The sequence below is a fragment of the Gymnoscopelus microlampas genome, assembly GCF_963454915.1.
Source record: "Gymnoscopelus microlampas genome assembly, chromosome: 8".
In the NCBI taxonomy this organism is placed as follows: domain Eukaryota; kingdom Metazoa; phylum Chordata; class Actinopteri; order Myctophiformes; family Myctophidae; genus Gymnoscopelus; species Gymnoscopelus microlampas.
In genome coordinates, this window is record NC_139945.1 from 20,731,990 (window position 1) to 20,751,901 (window position 19,912).

The 19,912-nt window shown below is 42.7% G+C and overlaps 1 protein-coding gene across 1 annotated transcript in view; it reads right to left on the reverse strand.

Moving 5' to 3' along the window:
- sptbn4b (spectrin, beta, non-erythrocytic 4b) overlaps positions 1-19,912 on the reverse strand; it is a 166,315-nt gene that overhangs the window by 93,594 nt on the left and 52,809 nt on the right. The window contains exons 19-22 of the mRNA XM_084065331.1: positions 15,517-15,757; positions 12,849-13,007; positions 9,018-9,148; positions 6,714-6,939 (exon numbers count right to left, since the gene is read on the reverse strand). Of these exons, the coding sequence (XP_083921457.1) occupies positions 6,714-6,939; positions 9,018-9,148; positions 12,849-13,007; positions 15,517-15,757 (757 nt within the window). The remainder of the gene's footprint in view (positions 1-6,713; positions 6,940-9,017; positions 9,149-12,848; positions 13,008-15,516; positions 15,758-19,912) is intronic.

Below are 19,912 nucleotides of genomic sequence, written 5' to 3' on the forward strand. Positions count from 1 at the left end.
CACTCTCTGCTGTGGAAAGTAAACACTCCAGATTTGTTTCCCCACACACGATGCACATTAGCTCCATAAAGAACGGTTCTATGTCGTTCTCTTCCAGGATCGGGCGAACGTCCGCCAAGGCTCCGCTTTTTACCCTTTTGTATACATCGTATCCCAAAACTAATGGTAGATTCTAAACCGCACGGATGTTTAAGGTTTGGTCGCCTGCATAATATTTTAGGTCGCCAGCGAAACTACCCGTTTAAATCGCTTATTTAGTCAGCCTGTGGCCATGTTTCCCATTGTAGCCAAACCGGGAGCAGTAGTGGCAGCGGACGTAGGGTTTTTTTCCGGGTTGAATGGGAAACATGGCCACAGGCTGACTACATAGGCTGATAATAATGTCCAAAGCATGTCTGTGTATGTTTACATCCATTACTGTGTTGGCGTTAGTTGGGATTAATGTTTATTAGCCAAACCAACTTAATATGAGCCGTTAGCGTGATGCTAAGCTAACGGACGTTTGGCGCTAGCATGCGGCTAACGCTAATGCTAACATCGTCATCGTGACTTAATCAACAATGTAAACATTTCATCAACAAACTTTATGAACCTTACTGTGGTTAATATTATCAATGCTACCCAAGTAGTCCATTGAAAAGTATTATTTTGGTGTATTTTGTGTATTGTAACTTGGACACTAACTTAATGGTAGCTGGGGCGACGCGTTGTTGGCTCATGGTTCAGAATGCCTCATGGCTATTGTAGTCATTTTCTGCTATTTCGGTTCTACTGTGATAGACAGTGCTACATTACCTGCTGTTTAATTGTGAATCATATATGCTATGAATATATGGTAATACAATGTTTATTTTCCTGTATTTCCAGGTTTATGACCTGTGTCATCTATGACCTGTGTGTCATCTGTGTGTCCAGTACTTTGTACTGTGTTGGTTAAAAATAAAACTACAAAAAGACAAAACACGAGTTGTGACAAAGACGTGTGATTCTCTGATTAATGTTGTTAGTGGTGTAAAATGCCATCAAAAATATACTCAAGCCTGCTGCAGGGCAACAGAAAATAGCAAGCCTATTTTGCTATTTTAAATAGCAATTTTTTATATATATATATATATATATATATATATATATATATAGAGAACTATAACAACATAGTATTTATATATCCGTTTTTATATTTATATTTTGCTATATTAAAATAGCAAGCCTATATTGGTGCTATTTAATGTACTTATATACTGTTCTATGTTTGCAAATATTAAAGATTTGGAATTGTGTAGATTTCTTTCAGAGACATGTATGGACTGTTATATCTTGAACATTTATTCATTTCCACTTACCAGACACTTTTTTTATGGAAAAAATTGGCATAAAAAGCAAAATACAGAATTCAGAAATATTAAAATGGAAAAAACAGAATTTGGGAAAAAAATAAAACGGATTTCATATGGCTCTTGCCGCGACGGGAGCGACCGGGGGGGGGGGCGGGGGGGGGTGGTGCCACGACGGGACGCGCGCGGGGGAGAAACCGCGCGACAGGACGTGCATTAACCCCACGTTTGCAACGACTTTCGTCTGCGCCCTTCACCGGGTATGGTCTAGTAATATATAATTTGTCCATATATGGAGATCTCTGTATCTGTCAATCCTTGTCCGTTTTATGTCCATAATGGGATTGCCCCATTTTGTGCCCATACTGTATGGAGCTGACTGATTTGTTTGCGCCTGATGCCACGACGACACATTGACAACACACTCCATATTTGGGCATAGCTGCATTGGGAACCCCTTAGGGACTGGTCGTCGGACTGAACTCCTTAGGGACTGGGGGTCATCCAACTTTTTTTTTAGCCCTGGGGGGGCCATGTTTTTTGGGGCGGTGTAGCCGCCCCCTATAAGTGAGTTTTGGACACCGACCAAAAAATGTGTGTACCCCCTAACCCTTCCATTGTTAATGCAAATCAATTCTTTTTTCATATCAGCCAATCACATTACAGCTAGTGTCATCACCACTAACTGTAATGTGATTGGCTGACTTTGCAAATTCAGGACTGTGATTGGCTAGCGAAACACATGACACATGTGCAGCCCTATGAATAGCAGTATGGACTTTAAAAAAAGTCATTTATCCTTTTTTTAAAGTGAGTCATGTTGTGATGACCACTCACCGTCGCTGAACCATCGCTACCCCAGGACGAGGCCTCTTCCTGGGGTAGCGATGGGTTCAGCGAGGGCCAAAATCATGGTTCTCCCAAAAAAATCTAAAATGTTTCTAAGTGTCTGCATGGGCTCCAGAGGTCCCCGGGGACCCCCTGGAGGACCCCCGGCCAAAAATCTCAACTTTTTTGAGAACCAGGATTTTGGGCCTCGCTGAACCCATCGCTACCCCAGGAAGAGGCCTCTGTCCTGAGCATAACTATCCAATGGCACAGGTGGGCCTTCCAGGCACCTGTAAGAAAGTTCCCAGAGGCAGGAATGCAGGCGCCCACCTCCTCGAGGGCCTTGGACACTTAGAAATATATATCTATTTTTTTGAGAACCAGGATTTTGGGTCTCGCTGAACCATCGCTACCCCAGGACAAGGCCTCTTCCTGGGGTAGCGATGGGTTCAGCGAGGGCCAAAATCATGGTTCTCCAAAAAAAATCTAAAATGTTTCTAAGTGTCTGCATGGGCTCCAGAGGTCCCCGGGGACCCCCTGGAGGACCCCCGGCCAAAAATCTCAACTTTTTTGAGAACCATGATTTTGGGCCTTGCTGAACCCATCGCTACCCCAGGAAGAGGCCTCTGTCCTGGGCATAACTATCCGATGGCACAGGTGGGCCTTCCAGGCACCTGCAAGAAAATTCCCGGAGGCAGGAAGGCAGGCGCCCACCTCCTCGAGGGCCCTGGACACTTAGAAAATGTTTTGATTTTTTTTTGAGAACCAGGATTTTGGGCCTCGCTGAACCATCGCTACCCCAGGACAAGGCCTCTTCCTGGGGTAGCGATGGGTTCAGCGAGGGCCAAAATCATGGTTCTCCCAAAAAAATCTAAAATGTTTCTAAGTGTCTGCATGGGCTCCAGAGGTCCCCAGGGACCCCCTGGAGGACCCCCGGCCAAAAATCTAAACTTTTTTGAGAACCAGGATTTTGGGCCTCGCTGAACCCATCGCTACCCCAGGAAGAGGCCTCTGTCCTGGGCATAACTATCCGATGGCACAGGTGGGCCTTCCAGGCACCTGCAAGAAAATTCCCGGAGGCAGGAAGGCAGGCGCCCACCTCCTCGAGGGCCTTGGACACTTGGAAATATTTTAGATTTTTTTTTGAGAACCAGGATTTTGGGTCTCACTGAACCATCGCTACCCCAGGATGAGGCCTCTTCCTGGGGTAGCGATGGGTTCAGCGAGGGCCAAAATCATGGTTCTCCAAAAAAAATCTAAAATGTTTCTAAGTGTCTGCATGGGCTCCAGAGGTCCCCGGGGACCCCCTGGGGGACCCCAGGCCGAACATCTCAACCTTTTTGAGAACCAGGATTTTGGGCCTCGCTGAACCCATCGCTACCCCAGGAAGAGGCCTCTGTCCTGGGCATAACTATCCGATGGCACAGGTGGGCCTTCCAGGCACCTGCAAGAAAATTCCCCGGAGGCAGGAAGGCAGGCGCCCACCTCCTCGAGGGCCCTGGACACTTAGAAAATGTTTAGATTTTTTTTTGAGAACCAGGATTTTGGGCCTCGCTGAACCATCGCTACCCCAGGACGAGGCCTCTTCCTGGGGTAGCGATGGGTTCAGCGAGGGCCAAAATCATGGTTCTCCCAAAAAAATCTAAAATGTTTGTAAGTGTCTGCATGGGCTCCAGAAGTCCCCGGGGACCCCCTGGAGGACCCCCGGCCAAAAATCTCAACTTTTTTGAGAACCAGGATTTTGGGCCTTGCTGAACTCATCGCTACCCCAGGAAGAGGCCTCTGTCCTGGGCATAACTATCCGATGGCACAGGTGGGCCTTCCAGGCACCTGCAAGAAAATTCCCGGAGGCAGGAAGGCAGGCGCCCACCTCCTCGAGGGCCCTGGACACTTAGAAAGATTTTTGGGCGGTGTAACCGCCCCCTATATGTGAGGTTGGGACATTGACATTTGCTGCACTGTGATTGGCCACCCATTGTACCCCCCTAACCCTGCACTGTGATTGGCCACCCATTGTACCCCCCTAACCCTGCACTGTGATTGGCCACCCATTGTACACCCCTAACCCCTACACATTCAATGCAAATCTATACTTTTCTTTAAGTGAGCTTCCATCACTGTGATGACCACTTGCTGCACTGTGATTGGCTAGCGAGACACATGACACATGTGCATAGTCCTATACATTTTTATGCACTTAAAAAAAACACACCAACACAAACGGATGCTACTGCAAGTAGGCTACCAAGACTTTCTTTACACACTGTCTTGTGCCTAGACAGAGCAAAGATGTCGCACAAGTTTCCTCATCAAATGTAAATATGAGAGCTGCTCATGGACACATCCTACCACTGAAAGAGCGACAGCTCATCCGTTTTCCAATGTTGACATTGCTCTCAGCATGTATCTCTGCCTTGTATCAGTTGTGGGGAAAGATCATTTTGCAAACTGGAAATGATCATAAATAGACTGCATCAATTCATGACAATAGACTGAACCATCTAACTTGTCCATTGAATCACACGTTGCATCGATTGGATGTTTCCGACCTTAAAAGGACTTCGCTTTAAGAGAAAGCACTATTAAATCATATTGGTAAGTCAAACGTGCAGCGCTTTAATAGCGTTCATTTATATATGCCCTGTATGCTGTGTTTGGCCTTCATGTAATGTATGGTTGCACATAAGGCAGCGCCGACTGCAGTCAGTGGTGTATGAGAGAATGTGACAGCTGATGGTGTGTGTGTGTGTGTGTGTGTGTGTGTGTGTGTGTGTGTGTGTGTGTGTGTGTGTGTGTGTGTGTGTGTGTGTGTGTGTGTGTGTTTGTGTTTGTGTTTGTGTGTGTGTGTGTGTGTGTGTGTGGTGCAGAGGGCTTATAATGATGATAGCACTTTCTCCGTGACGATGGCTCTAATAATAATAGACTGATTGCAAAGCACTATTATATACATTTTGATAATGTCTAATAAACAATGTTGTTGTCTATCAATGCATGTCATCATTACGCACATAATATGCGTCTGCTGACTGCTGGTGTTTGAGACATGCACGCACAGTCACACTTTCCTAGGCGAGTGGAGTAAAGTTTGCGGGGTGGGGGGCGGCTCGGTGTGTACGCGCGCGCGTGCGTGCGTTATTGTGTTTGCCAGATGTGTCACATTTTGGTTTGACACGCTACTCTTTCTTTGCACTCTGTGGTTAGTTAGTCTCTATTTTGTCTACTTTGGTTATTTGATGCTTTCATGCAGATATGAAGCTTTGTATGCAGTGTTTTCTGTTGCATATGGAAACTGACTTTCTGATCGGAGGAAGGGGGAAAAGAGAGACAGAGAGAGAGAGAGAGAGAGAGAGAGAGAGAGAGAGAGAGAGAGAGAAAACAACTCACGCCCGACTCTGTGTTTTTGACAGCTTGATTGTAAACGAGTACTAGTAGTTAATATGAAATATAGAACATAGTTGCTCAATCTTTCTTTCGTTTAGGGTGTTTTGTAACCCCAAGAGGACACATATGGAACCAAATGGACCCCGACGTGAAATAGGACGCTAAATAGGGCCTATAATAAACGTCAGAAACGATCAGCATTAATTTTATGTTCTCCTCCTACTGTTGGTTTTGAATATTAAAAATATGGTTTATTGGGGGGGTCATGCATTTTCCTCCAGTCACTCGGGGGGGTCACAGAAAAATATTTGGAGGTCTGGGGGGGGTCAAGGGGGGAAAAAAAAAGAAATTATATCTGGACCACCCCCCCCTGGTAACTAAATAACGTTCATTCCCTTATATGGTTATACTGTAGCTGAGTCATAGTGAAATGAGCGCGACGACACGCTACGACGTGGTCCTCCCTTAAGCCAATTTAAATATAAGGGTTAGATAGTCTTACACCTGGGAAATGTATAAAGTAGTAATCATAAATAACATTTTTTAAATAAATAAGAATAGGATTAGAAAGAGTGTCGAGAGCAGTGGTGGAAAAGGAATCACATTTCTTACTTAAGTAAAAGTATCAATACTGCAATGTAGAAATACTCCGTTAAAAGTCCGGAATTAAAAATGTACTTGACTAAAAGTACACAAGTATTGGTATCAAAAAGTACAAAGTGCTCATTATGCAGAATGTCCCATTTCACAAGTTTTCAAATGTATGAAAAATCATTGAAAATATTGTGAGCTTGTAGATCAGCTATTTTCAAATGGCCGAAATCTATATAGAGCTGAAGTGGTTACTGTATGTTTTGTAATAATAATCAAAATCTACAAAGCAACTAACTAAAGTTTTGAAATAGTTGTAGTGGAGTAAAAGTATAATATTTGCCTCTGAGTTGTGCAGTAGAAGCAAAAGTACAGAAAATTGGAAATACTCCAGTAAAGTAAAAATAACTTAAAATTTGACTTAAGTACAGTACTTGAGTAAATGTACTTTACACCAAGGTCAGAGAGAAGGGAGACAAGCAAGACATGACCAGAGTCAGATTCTAACATGGGTCCTTGCGACTCACATAGAACGTGTGGTCTGTGCACTAACTGGCTGAGCCACCAGGCGCCCCCTCTCACCTGGTTATTGAGGAAGGATTCGGCCTGCTTGACGTCTCGAAGGAACAGGTGGAAGATGTGGGCTTGGACTAGCACCTCCCTCCGGCTCTCCCACATCTCCAGCAGCTTGTTCCAGCCCACGTCCAGCTTCTGGAGCCACTGTTGCAGGGCAGCGTGGGGCAGCGGAGACTCCTCGGTCTCTAACAGCTCATTCACCGCCTGCAGCCGCTCGTAGTCCTCCTCATAACTGGTGGGGGGGGCAACGATAGTTTTTGTTTAGTTTATATATTTTTTTTAACACTACGCCACCCAACGAATCCCCTCACATGAAACTGTACTGTTATTATTATAATTAAAGAAGATCCTGATCCTTAAGGAGAATAATATTGATTTGTCATGGGTTTTCAATCCATGGAGGAAGACAGAAAAAAATGGACATACATTCTTGACATAAGACTGACATGTTGGGGCGCCGCAGGCCTAGCGGTTAAGGCGCATACCACATATAGGCTCTAATGCAGCCTGACAGCGAGGCACAGGTTCGATTCCCGAGCCGTGTGTCCCTCCCCCTCTCTCTCTCCCTGATTCCTGTCTCGCTCTGCTGTATACTATCAATAAAGGCAGAAAAGCTCCAAATATAAACAAAGCTAAAAAAAACTAAAAAACTGATGTGTAAAGCCAGTGATGAACCTTTAAATTGTGGAAAATCAGCCTCATAATTAAGGCAAATAAATGAAAAAAAATGTGCTTGTGTTGAATTGAAATAGGAACTCAAATGTTAATCTGAGGGTCCATTTCTCCTTTTAACATGCAGAAGAAGGGGAAGGTACTTGCACTCACTGCATGATAACATATCACTGTATGTCTTGATGAAGGTCATGCGACCAAAACGTCTGCAAAATAAAAAGAGCCTCTATTCTACAAAAAAAAATCTGTAATAAATGTAATATCAAATGTAAGTTATTCAAATTCAGACAGTTATTCAAACACATGGGCCATAATTTATCAACTTTGTACAGTATGCAACCAAAACGTGGGCGTACGGTTATTTCAATACAATTCTTGGCATTTCTCATCTGTCGTAGCAGATGATTGAATCTCACATCAAGTCTCAGCTCGTACGCAGCATAGTCGGAGAATCTAAACAATGTTATAGGTCAAGTGCTTAATCAGTCACCTATTTGAACAAGTTTTGACATTTCCACATTGACAAATGATGTATCTGGCTCTATTCAAACTTTTATGCGCATGTACAGTAAGATGCAAGAGGATTTTCAGGACCGCTAGAATCTTTTCATGGAGAGTGACGTCTCTCAAGGCATGTCCTTCTGGACTTATGCCACAATTTGGAACATCAGTTAAGGAGAGAAACCCGATGCTTGAATGTCTACCTGTGCCAGTGCAGGTGCTCTCCAGGTTGGGGGTTTTGGCTACTGGGACTTCAGCGGGAGATTGGGGATAGTTCCGGTATATCACAGCCAACAATTAGAAGAATGTACAAGTCTCTTCATCGGCAACATATCCAATTTGCATACAATAATGCTCAACAAACCGTGATTAAAATATTTACGAGTATTCAGCATTTCGTAATGTGATTGGTGCGATTTATTGTAGGCTGCCCATTTGTGTTTGAAGCCACCATCCATGAATGATTAATACACATTTATCAATGGTAAAAACTATTATTCCATAAGCATTTGTGATGCCAGCCTTGCCAGGATATCTCTCATAAACACAGCGGGGATGCACGAGTCCTTCATTTGTAAAAACAGCCACACAGTGACACATCTCCTGGAGGGCACACTGCAGGGTCCGGGACAGAGTCATCTCCCAGTCCCCGGGTGAAGCGTTACATTTATATTCACTATTAAAGTATTCCAATGATGAACATTTTGGTATGATTTGGGTACTAGCCTAGGTGACAATGGTTATCCCCTCAGAGAATACCTTGTAATTCCACTGGCAAACCCATGCAACAGAGCAGGAGCGCAGGTTCTCCAGCACCCAAATACACACACGGGACACGTGGAGCATGAGGGGGTCTCTATTGTACTGTACTGAACATGTTGTACACAAAGTGTGCAACATTATTCTATCCTTTGGGGTGCTTCACTACATTGCGCTGGAATACGGGGTGTTCTGTTCCAGCCAGAGAGCCATGAACAGCATATAAACAATGGAGACAGGACCAAATTTACCGCCTCTGAAATTACTTTTTACAATTGTCAATGTGAACCCTGTCGCGGGATGATTGCTGCTGTCAGATCTGCACTGATGGTTTATATGTTATGAGTGATGAATGAGGGCCACTGTGTGACAACCTACCGCCCGATCTCCTCCTTGAGGGCAGCATGTTTATTGATGAGTCTCTCAGCCTCTTCCAGGGCATTGGGCAGCTGGTCTGAGGCTGCAGCCGTCTGGGTCTGGACCAGCCATGTCAGGAAGGAGTCCAGGTCCTGCATGGACAGAGGAACACGTCAGACATTGCTTCTTCTACCATGCTCGGTTCTGTTCTGTTCTGTGCTTTTCTATCCAGTTCTGTTATGTTCAATATTCAAGAGATAATAGTTTTTCTCCTTCGATGCTATCCACGCCAAGCTCCACCATTGGTTCCTTCCACTCCTCATCCATTCATCATATCTTTGTATGTAGTGTAGTGACAGCGCGCCCACCGAAGCAGAGTATTCAGTGTTGCCTTAACTCGCCTTTTGGCTTTACGTCATTTTGTAAAGGTTGCTACTTAACACTAAAGTGCAAATCGCTGTTGATCCAGGGCAGGTTTAGTATGTTCCATATTTTCTGCATTCTTCTTTCACTTTGTTGTTGGCATGCCAGGTAAGTAAGTAAGTAAGTACATTTTATTTATACAGCACATTTCACAGAGGAGTCTCACAAAGTGCTTTACATACATCAATAAAAACAACAACACAAAACAAAAAAGGCTGTACACATTTCTCTCAGGTGGGATAACAACACAGGTAAGGAAAATAAAATCATTTAACGACAACAAACGCCTGTTCAAATAGTAGCGTTTTGAGTGAAAAATGTCAACCCGAGAGAGGGCAGGTAGAGGGCAGGTTCCATTGTTCTGTATTTCTATTTGCTTAGGTAAGAATAGAGTAGTCAGATCGGACAGCTGTTTGATTATTAGTTAGGTAGACAGATTTGGGGGTTCTAAAGTGGTTAGGGAAGTGTTATTTGATTTGTTTGGTTCCTGCTCAGCCCTGTTCACCCTTTTGTACTTGTAGCACCTCAATATATCTTATCTTGCACGGATGGTATGTTTAAAACTACTTCACTGCAATAAAACTTAAAGGAGTATTTCGCCTTAGGTGGTTCAATACCTTTATTTGAGGTTGTTATCTCATCATAAATGTGGTCTGGGACCCCCAGTTCCTTCCGTCCGGACCAATGGCGGGCGGAAGTATCGCGAGACGAGATTTCAAACGTGATCTCAGTGAAACAGATTTGTAAACAGTAATGGCGGCGCCCGTGTAGCAATAGCATAGCACCGACATCAGACAGGCCACACACTACAGATATATACAAGAAAAAACTATTTTCGAGCGACAGAAATAACCGGATTTAGCCAACAACTACAAACTGAGCTGCGGGGGGCGGGGTCCCCGAAATCATAACATCGATCGTTATGAACTGGGGTTCCCGGACCACACTTATGATGAGATAACGACCTCAAATAAAGGTAAGGAAACGCCTAGGGCGAAATTCTCCTTTAAGTTTTGGCTTATACCATCTTGCCTTTGTTGCGTCCCTGCACCCCTAGACCCAGAGGGTCGTAGCAATCCCTTAGTTTTCTTTTAGCGTTGTTTTTTGATTCGGGCAACCTGTGTAATAAGGAGAACCACAGTGTACCTGTAAGTAAAAGACTACGGTTTACAGATTATGGAAGAGGCTTCACAAGCCTCTGTGAGAATAAGTCTATACATTTTGTTCTGTACCTTATGTCAGTGGTTCCTAACATGGGGTCACTCTGGGACCCCCAGGGGTCCGTTCCAAATGGAACGGGTCCATTTGGTTCCATTTGTACCCTCTCAGAGTTAAATTGACCCTTACATATTACAGTGTAGATTAGGCCCCAGAGATAAAAACTCATATCAAATTGGGGGGGGGGGGGTCCGTGGTCAGATTTTTCGTTTTCATTTTTGAAAACCTCCTACACGGCCCCGTTTACAAAACTCTCTGTCCACATGACAACGCATTAAAGACGGTAAAAACGCAGCTGTCATCGCGAGACTGTCTATTCACAGTGGTCAACAACTGTAGTCTCGCGATGACAGCCAAATATATCTTTTATTAAAGATTTATCTTTGTAATTTTGAAAGGAAGAAATTATAATTTCTTAAAATATACAGCAGTGCCCAGTCTGTGCTCTTGGATTTCTCAATAAAATTATACATTGAGCAGTGAGCATCTCATTTGAAAAAATATATAGAGTTTATGAAAGCCATTTAAAATGTTTATACTATTGGAATTTTACACACCTGCTCCCAAATAATGAATGACATCATTGCACAGCGCAGAAGTATTACTGTAGGTCAAATCAATTAGGCTGTCAGTCACTCCAGCGCAAGGTGACCAGCTCCCCTTAAAGTTAATTATACCATAGCTAACATGACATGTTGTGGATCTTCAGCCAACCTATTGTGATTGAAAACGTAGGCCTGCATTCTTCATGTCCTCACCTCAAAGTAAACAGTGGATTATTTCTTCAAATAGAGCGTTGGCGATCACAGAGGCAGCGAGGTTAGAGGTAACATGGGTGATTCACATCCAGTAGTTTAGTTTATATTGGATGTGATTTCTCCATTTCTTCCCATCAAACAAAGTATAGGTTAAATAGCCTTGCCTTGCGGCTCTTTGGATGCAAAACATATTCTATTGTTTCTTGACGTCATTGCTGACGTCTCGCAACTGGCTGTAACTTTTGGTAAAGCCTTTTCTGTCAGAGCGCAAACCTTCCTACCTTTTAGATTTTTTATTATAGTCCTACAGTGTTTGCCAGTGGGATTACCATATTCTGTGACGGTCACGGTATAAACTTCCTTTGTCAAGAATGATACCATCACATCGTAAAATTGTAAATATGTTAGATTATTTTTAAATCGCTTGATTTTAATTGTTTGTAGGCCTAATTATGTCACGTGGAAATATTTGATAAATGAGCGCAACATGTCCCACAACCCATTAGCCTATTAATGGTCATTTTTTAATTATAAAAATGCAGATTTGAATGCACATCACCTGTTGGGGTGCTGGGTTAAAAAGAGGAGCATGAAAAGGTCCTTGTATGAAATTTACTGGAGCGATGAGTCTACATGTTTGATTTGATTGTTAATTATGATTGACAGAGTAACATTAATTTCGCAAAATGTTTCCTTGTGGAAACACAATTTTGTTTATTCATAGGCCTACAGAATATAATTAGTTCCTATAGAACATAGCCTACTATAATGCAAGTGTATGCAGTCAACATGCAATGACAGTGAGGAATATTAAATAAATGATGTAGGCTATATAGGCTAATTATTATATCATATTATGTTGACGTTTCTAGTTTATGAGTGTGTGTGACAGAGAGAGAACTCTCACTGCGCATGCTTATAATGTGAAAAACTCCGCTTATGCCGTCCACACGACGACGCATATACGCTGTTTTTAAAAATCCACACTGTGGCAGGAGTTTTCAAAAAGGACATGGACCAAAAATGCGCCTGCATGTGGGCGAACCCCCCAAAACGCATATAAAAATCTGCGTTTATGAAAATACCCGTAGTAGTACGTGTGGACGAAGCCTTAACAGTGGGTCGGGACCCATGTTTGAGTCGTGGACCAATTTTTATGGGTTGTAAATAAATATCCCCTTTTTTCATTTCCTACATTAAAATGACAATTTCCATGAATACATTTAAATAGCAGATCCACAAGCACGCAACACGGCATGAAGTGAAGCATTGTAAGCTTGTAGATCTGCTATTTTCACTAGTTTGGGTCCCGGGCAAACGTCTATTTACTTTTTTTGGGTCTTGAGCTAAAACGTGTGGGAACCACTGGTCTAATGCATATGAAACTGGGGGTCCTTGAAAGTGAAAAAAAGGTTGTGAATCACTGCCTCATACAGTATGAACCTCTGTGTACCTGTATGAAGCTCTGTAGTCTTCCAGCAACCATCAGAGAATCCTCACAGCCCTGTAGAGTCTGTTTTAACTCCTCCCACTCCACACTGATGCCCTCAAAAGGCACCAGCACCTCCATGGCCCGGCCCGCATGGGCCGTGGCAAGGTACTCGGCCTCCTCCTGTGGGACAAGAGGATAAAAAAACACATGTTGTTTTGGCTGTGGTGAGTAGCCTACTCATTAGCTACAAAATGGGTACTTCATGTAGGCCGATGTATTTCTATCTTTTTTGAATTTGATTGAATACTTTATTAACAGTTTGCAAATAAGAACAGAGGTATGATTTACAATGATTGTTAAAAGGATGACACAAACAGCCCTAAGGACTTGTTTCCATTGTGGTCCTTATTCAATTCATTAAGACATTTAAAGGCATACATACAATAATAAACAAGACATAATCAACACTAGTAGCAATGAACGTATATGTACAGTAAACAGTTGGGGGGCGGGGGGGGGGGTATTTCTGGTGTTAAGCCTAGAGGGCTTTTTCTAGTACCATTTACACATTGCAGACAGGTGCTCTTTTATGGCGTTTTTTAACCCATTAAGACCTGGAACTGTGTAATTTTTAGATTTGAGCCAAAAAGCATTATCTACAAGCCCGCGCTACGAGCTTGTAGATCTGCTATTTTTGAAAAATCGTGAAAATGTGTGCAAATCTTTGAATATATATATTTTTAAAGCGAACATTTTTAACTAAAATCTTTGCTTCTAGGGGTCCCTGGAACAACATATTTTGATGGGGGTCCACGGCCAAATACATATAATTTTGGGGGTCCTTGACATGAAAAAGATTGAGCACCACTGATATAGAAACATACGTTTTTCATAAAACTGTTGGGATTTAGGAGACATGCAGAATCGGCTTCAGGTCTCAATGGGTTAAGGAGGATAAGGAGTTACACTTTTTGATGTTTTTTGGAGGGGCATTCCACATTCTGGTGGCAGAGCAGTTGAATGAATTTGACCCCATGTTTGTGCCAAATCTGGGTTGAGTGAGATCAGTGGAGCTCCCTCTGGTGTTGTGCCTGTGTGTGCCTTTCACGTTATTGAAGTAGTCTGACAGGTACATCATGCGATCATGGGGTGTCCCTGTTTCCTTGTGTATCTTGTAGACCAGCCCCAATGCAAGTTGCTTTACTCTGTCCTCTACCCTGAGCCATCCCACCCTAGCATAATGAGAAGGGGTTAGGTGAGTTCTGGGTGTGAGGCCAAGTAGTAACGTGACCAGTTTGTTTTGAGAGGTCTGAAGCTTTGTGTATTCTATCTGTATATGTGCACCCACATGCTTGTTGCCTGTACAGTGAGTACTGTCTATCTTGTATCCTTTTATACTGCAGTGGCCACTGCAGCCTATTTCTCTTCATATATTGACATATTGTAACACAAAACGTGCGTCCCTGAGGGTGTTACTGTAGCTACGGAAGCACTTCTGCTGCCCTCTGACTGCTGAAAGGAGAACAAAGCTTGAATTGTACTAACAATTCCTTTTGAGAGTAGCAGCTGCATTGTTGCACACTATATATTCAATAAAAAGTTGTATTTCTTAATTTAAACAGAAATACCTTTTTTTTTGGCATTTCTGTTTTTATTTAAATACTGTATAGCATTGATTGGTTCTCAAAGTGGGGTCCGGGGACCCCCAGGGGTCCTTGGGGTGGTTCCAGGGGGTCCCCAGCAAAAGTAGTTTATCCATTTATATGTATAATATAATAGCAGATATCCAAGCTCAGCTTGTAGATCTGCTATTTTTGAACATTTTTGAAAAATCTTGAATTTATTTTGAACATTTTGCATTTGCAACACAAATCTTCTCTTCTGGGGGTCCCTGGCTGAAAATATTTTCAGATGGGGGTCCGCAGACAAATATATATCAATTTGGGGTCCTTGACATGAAAAGGTTTGAGAACCACTGCTGTATAGGTCAGTGTAGAGAGACAGGAACAGTGGGACAGTGCAGCGATAAACAGTCAGGGACTCGGGTATTAGAGCCTTTGTGGTAGGCACCCTAATCACTTCTGAATTCTGCACTAGATGTGAACGCTAACGCCATAATGTATTCATCTGCTTATTATTGATCACGATCATCTTCTAATTCCCTTTCTCCCAGCAGGTGCAGTAGTTTTCCCACCTCCATGGTGGAGAGGCAGCTTCATTATTATTTTTCACATGGTTTTTGGCCTCTGGTTGACATACTTGCAAAGAGCATGCAGGTCATGGTTGTGTATCTGTGCTTAACCCATTAAAACCGGGAAAGCATCCGTGTCATTTTAGATTTGAGCTACATAGCACATCGGTTCTCAAAGTGAAGTCCGGGGACCCCCAGCGGTCCTTGGGGGGGGGGGGGGGGGTCCCCAACTAAATTAGTTGATATAGCATCACAATCATTTTAACCACTTTAACCATTGTTTTATAGCCACATTTGGCTAATATTTTTGCAAATCTTTGAATATAACATATTCAAATATATATATTCAATATATATATATATATCTTTTTTTTCAAATCTTAGCTTCTGGGGGTCCCTGGAACAAAATATTTTTTAGATGGAGGGTCCGTGGCCAAATATATATCATCCTTGACATGATAAAAGTTTCTATAATTTCTATTCTCTCCAACTGTGTACCTGCAGGTGCAGCAGCTTGGGCTCCAGGACAGACAGGGCGCCCTCCATGGTGGAGAGACGCCGCTGCAACGCCAGCACTCCCCCCAGGTCACTGCCCACGTACTGGGTCGCATCGATGGCCTTCCTCTTGTCCTGGATCTGGGACTTGATCTCGGCACACTCCAGCAGGTAGTTCTGGAGACGCAGCACCGAGTCCAGGTGGTCCTTCTTGTGCTCAACGAGCTCCACGATGCGATTCCACCTGGGGAGAGAGGGAGAGGAGGAGGAAGTGGAGAGAGGAAGAGGAAGGAAGTGTGAGAGGGAGCCGTAGGTAAAGGTGCGTCCACACACAAGCGTCGAGTCACCGCCAGTGTTGATTTCGTCGACTAAAACTATGACGGAAAATGTTTGTCGACTACCTATTTTCACTGACGAAAAGTAAATAAAAACTAAATAAAAACTAAGCTACGATGACTAAAATTAAGACTAAATATATTGAGAATTTCGTCAACAAATAAAAACTAGACTAAAATGTTAGTGAGGGACTAGTGGAGAAGAGATCCAGTAGAACTAAAAGACAAGTCGTTTTATGTTTGGTTGCGCTCTGGTGTTGCACTGTGACAATAGCAGATCTACAAGCTCACGACGCGTTGCAGTGTGAGCTTGTAGATCGGCTATTTTCAGCATGCAGCTAACACATTGAGTGCCAGGGGTTTTTCAAAACAGGGTACCTCCAGTGCCTGGAATTTTAACCATTTTTGGACCTTTTTCAAGTAGTCACAAAACATTTTCAGTGATCACCGTCCTCACGGTGATCCCCTCATTACACACATAGAGGTCTCGTACAATCCGGGGAAAAAGATTAAAAACATTCGGTAATCCGTTCCATAGTTGCAGCCAGTTGAAAATAGTCGAAAATACATCGTAAAAACAAAAAGTACACAGGAGCCGAGATACAGGCTTTTGAAGTCATAACTCAACCAGGAGGTGGATTGGAGTCTAAATCTTCGTAAAATGATATCTCCTGGTGCTGTGAAGGAAAAAAAAAAAAAAAATTAAAAAAAAAAAAAAAAAGAACTTTTTTTTTTCATATTTTTCCCCAAAAACGGCCATAACCGTTTTTGGCACACCATGTTAGGATTATGAAAAACGGTCCAGACCGTTTTTGGCACTCAATGGGTGCGTTTACATGCACAATATTTATTCATTCAGAATGAACTCATTCCGAATAGAAATGTATACCCAACTGTTTACATGGCACCTGAATAAAAGTATTCCTGTTCCTCAATCGTTTACATGAGCAAAGCATTCATTCGGAATAGAACTCTGGTCATGCGCAGAGTGCTTCGGGCCAGGTTGGGGACGGGGGTGTTTGACAGGTAATAAACATATGTATTATTTACCTCTGGCAGCCTTGGTAATGAATAATAACAATTTTGGCTACACGTACATGGATCTTTTTCTAAACGCACATTTTTGTGTGCGTTTGGGCCTTTCAGCCACACGCCAATGGTGTTTGTGGCCGCTAAAACGGATATTTTTGTAAACGGATAAATAAGTGAAGGTTTTCCAAAACATGCGTTTCAGTGGATCTGTGTGGACATGTAATCCGGAGATTTTGAGAAACGATGACGTCATCGCGCATTCGCACATGGTCATTATAATAATAAATAATACAATAATACATAAACACCGGAACGCTCATGGTCATTATAATAATAAATGAAGAGAGAGAGAGAGCAACACTTACAGTCTATGAAACAAGGCACGCTCATTTATGGCTAAATAATGTCATACTTAATAATAAGACAGTGGTGGGAAAAGTAGCTCATTCACTGTGTGACGAAAACCCTCTTTCTCTGCGCCAAGTAGAACACACGGCGCGCACACAGATTGAATGTGGGGTCTGTCGTCCTAAAACACAATCGCCCCGGTGCCGAGAGTCCCTGCTTTATAGTGGTGTTCGATGTTTTTACATTGCCAACTCTCACATGTACATAAACGTTCAGATTTCAAATATAAAGTGCTTACCCCTGAGCCACGGACGTTACAACGCGATCCGGACCGCGATAAGTACCCGTATCTCCCGTATTGTTCAATAAAAAGCATTTTAATCCGATCGTCGGCCATTTTCTCCAAATTTTCTCCGATGCTTTCAACCATGCGACACCAATGGTTGGAAGGTGTATTGCACTCTGATACATCACCAAAATAAAAGAACAGAAAAAGAAAATGGCCGGCGATGGGATTAAAATGCTTTTTATTGAACAATACGGGAGATACGGGTACTTATCACGGTCCGGATTGCCTTGTAACATCCATGGCTCAGGGGTAAGCACTTTATATTTGAAATCTGAACGTTTATGTACATGTGAGAGTTGGCAATGTAAAAAAAAATAAACGAACACCACTATAAACCAGAGACTCGACAGCGTCATGTGAACCATGGCTACTGTTTGCGCTGCAGCTGAGCCCTAATAATGTTGTTTTCGTTTATGTTCACGTATACTGTTCACGTATGCTATTAAAATAATGCAGCTATTGCAGTATTGGGCCTTAACATGTGATTACAAATGTATTTGTATTTGGCCCCTCATATATATAATTATAAAATAAATGTAAATATAAAATCTGATATAAAATTGAAACATGCAGCTGATCGATGCGTTTCTGCGTCTACGTGTGGACAGGGATTTTTGTTTATCTTTGTCACGTGGCCAGGGATTATTTTTAAAAACGGAGGACTAAAATATCCGTTTAGTAAAAGATCCATGTACGTGTTGCCAAGGAAGTCATGGCTGCCAGAGAGAAATAATAACAAGCCACAGCTCACAATCAATCAAAGCTACCAGCAATATAGGTAAATGAGGAAGAAGAGAAGAGAGACAATAAAACAAGTTAAGAGAGAGAAGGTAGAGAGAAGGTTTGATAATGGAAGCACACCGCATCCTGGCTATGGCCATTGGTCTGCTATTGATGAGTTTAATGCAGCAAAATCAGCTCCTGTTATATTTGCTGCTGACCCGGAGGAGGAGCCGGTCGGCGGAGAACTACGCGCGTCTGCGACTTGGGCTTGGAGCGCCAGACTCCACATGGCTTGCGCCTCTCCCCCCCCACCCAGAAGCACCGCGCTAGCCAATGACACATGCGCAAAAGAACAAATGTATACCAGTCTGATACCAGTGCGTTTACATGGGCAATGTAGCCCGATTCTATCGGTATATACCAGCCCTTCAAACCCGAATGAAATTTCATTCGGATCAGACCGGTATGGCCATACCGATGCGTTTACATGAGCATTTCTATTCTGAATGAGCATTCATTCCGAATTGAAGTGGAATAAACCTGTCCATGTAAACGCAGCCAATGTGTGTAAAATCAGCCATTACGACACCATCAAGGCACCGCCAAAAAAAACTTTTTAGTCGACTAAATCAACTGTAGATTTAGTCGACTATACTCTTATGATATTTAGTCGACTAAAACTAGAATAACAGTAAAACATTTCAGGTGACTAAAATGTGACTAAAACTAAAAGGAATTTGATTCAAAAGACTATGACTAAAACTGAATAAAAAGTTGCTGTCAAAATCAACACTAGTCACCGGAAGTTCCACCCACTCCAATGACATGGATTTGATTTCTGTTTTTTTCTCCATATCATTGGAGTGGATGGAACTTCCGGTGACTCGACGCATGTGTGTGGACGCACCGTAAGGGAGGCACAGACGACAGGAAAGAGATAGGAATCGGTGGCGGAAAGTAACTAAGTACATTTACTCAAGTACCGTAGTAACACATTGAGTGCCAAAACCGCATTAATACGGTTTTGCAAATACACCCGTGGAGTGCCAACTTTCCTCGTTTTTTTAATCTTTTTGTTTTTTTCGTTTATTTCCATGCGGGAGGGGCTAGAGCAGCTCTGGGATCACCCTAGGCGATTCTGAGAAGGAAGGGCCAGATGGATCATCGTGTCAAAAACATGGCTCCCCATCCGCTTCATCACATTATACATTTGAAAACTTGTGAAATGGGACAGTCTACATAATCAGTACTTTCTGCTTTTGGTAAGAAAACCTTTGTACTTTTACTCAAGTACATTTTGAATTCCGTACTTTTACTTGTAACAGAGCATTTCTACATTGCAGTATTGATACTTTTACTTAAGTAAAACATTTGAGTACTTTTTCCACCACTGATAGGAATGTAAATAAATGAGCCATAATCTCTCAGTAAACTCCAATGTTGGTGATGGTCCAACGCGCAGAAAGGTTGCATCACTGTTGTGGCCATAATAACAGTAAACAACACCCTGTCAGCAAAAGGGCAGCAATTAGTGAGAGCTGCTGATCGGGAGTGTTGGTCGTTGAATGGAGGGGACAACAGAGGACCAGACATGACAACTCTCTGGTCTGTG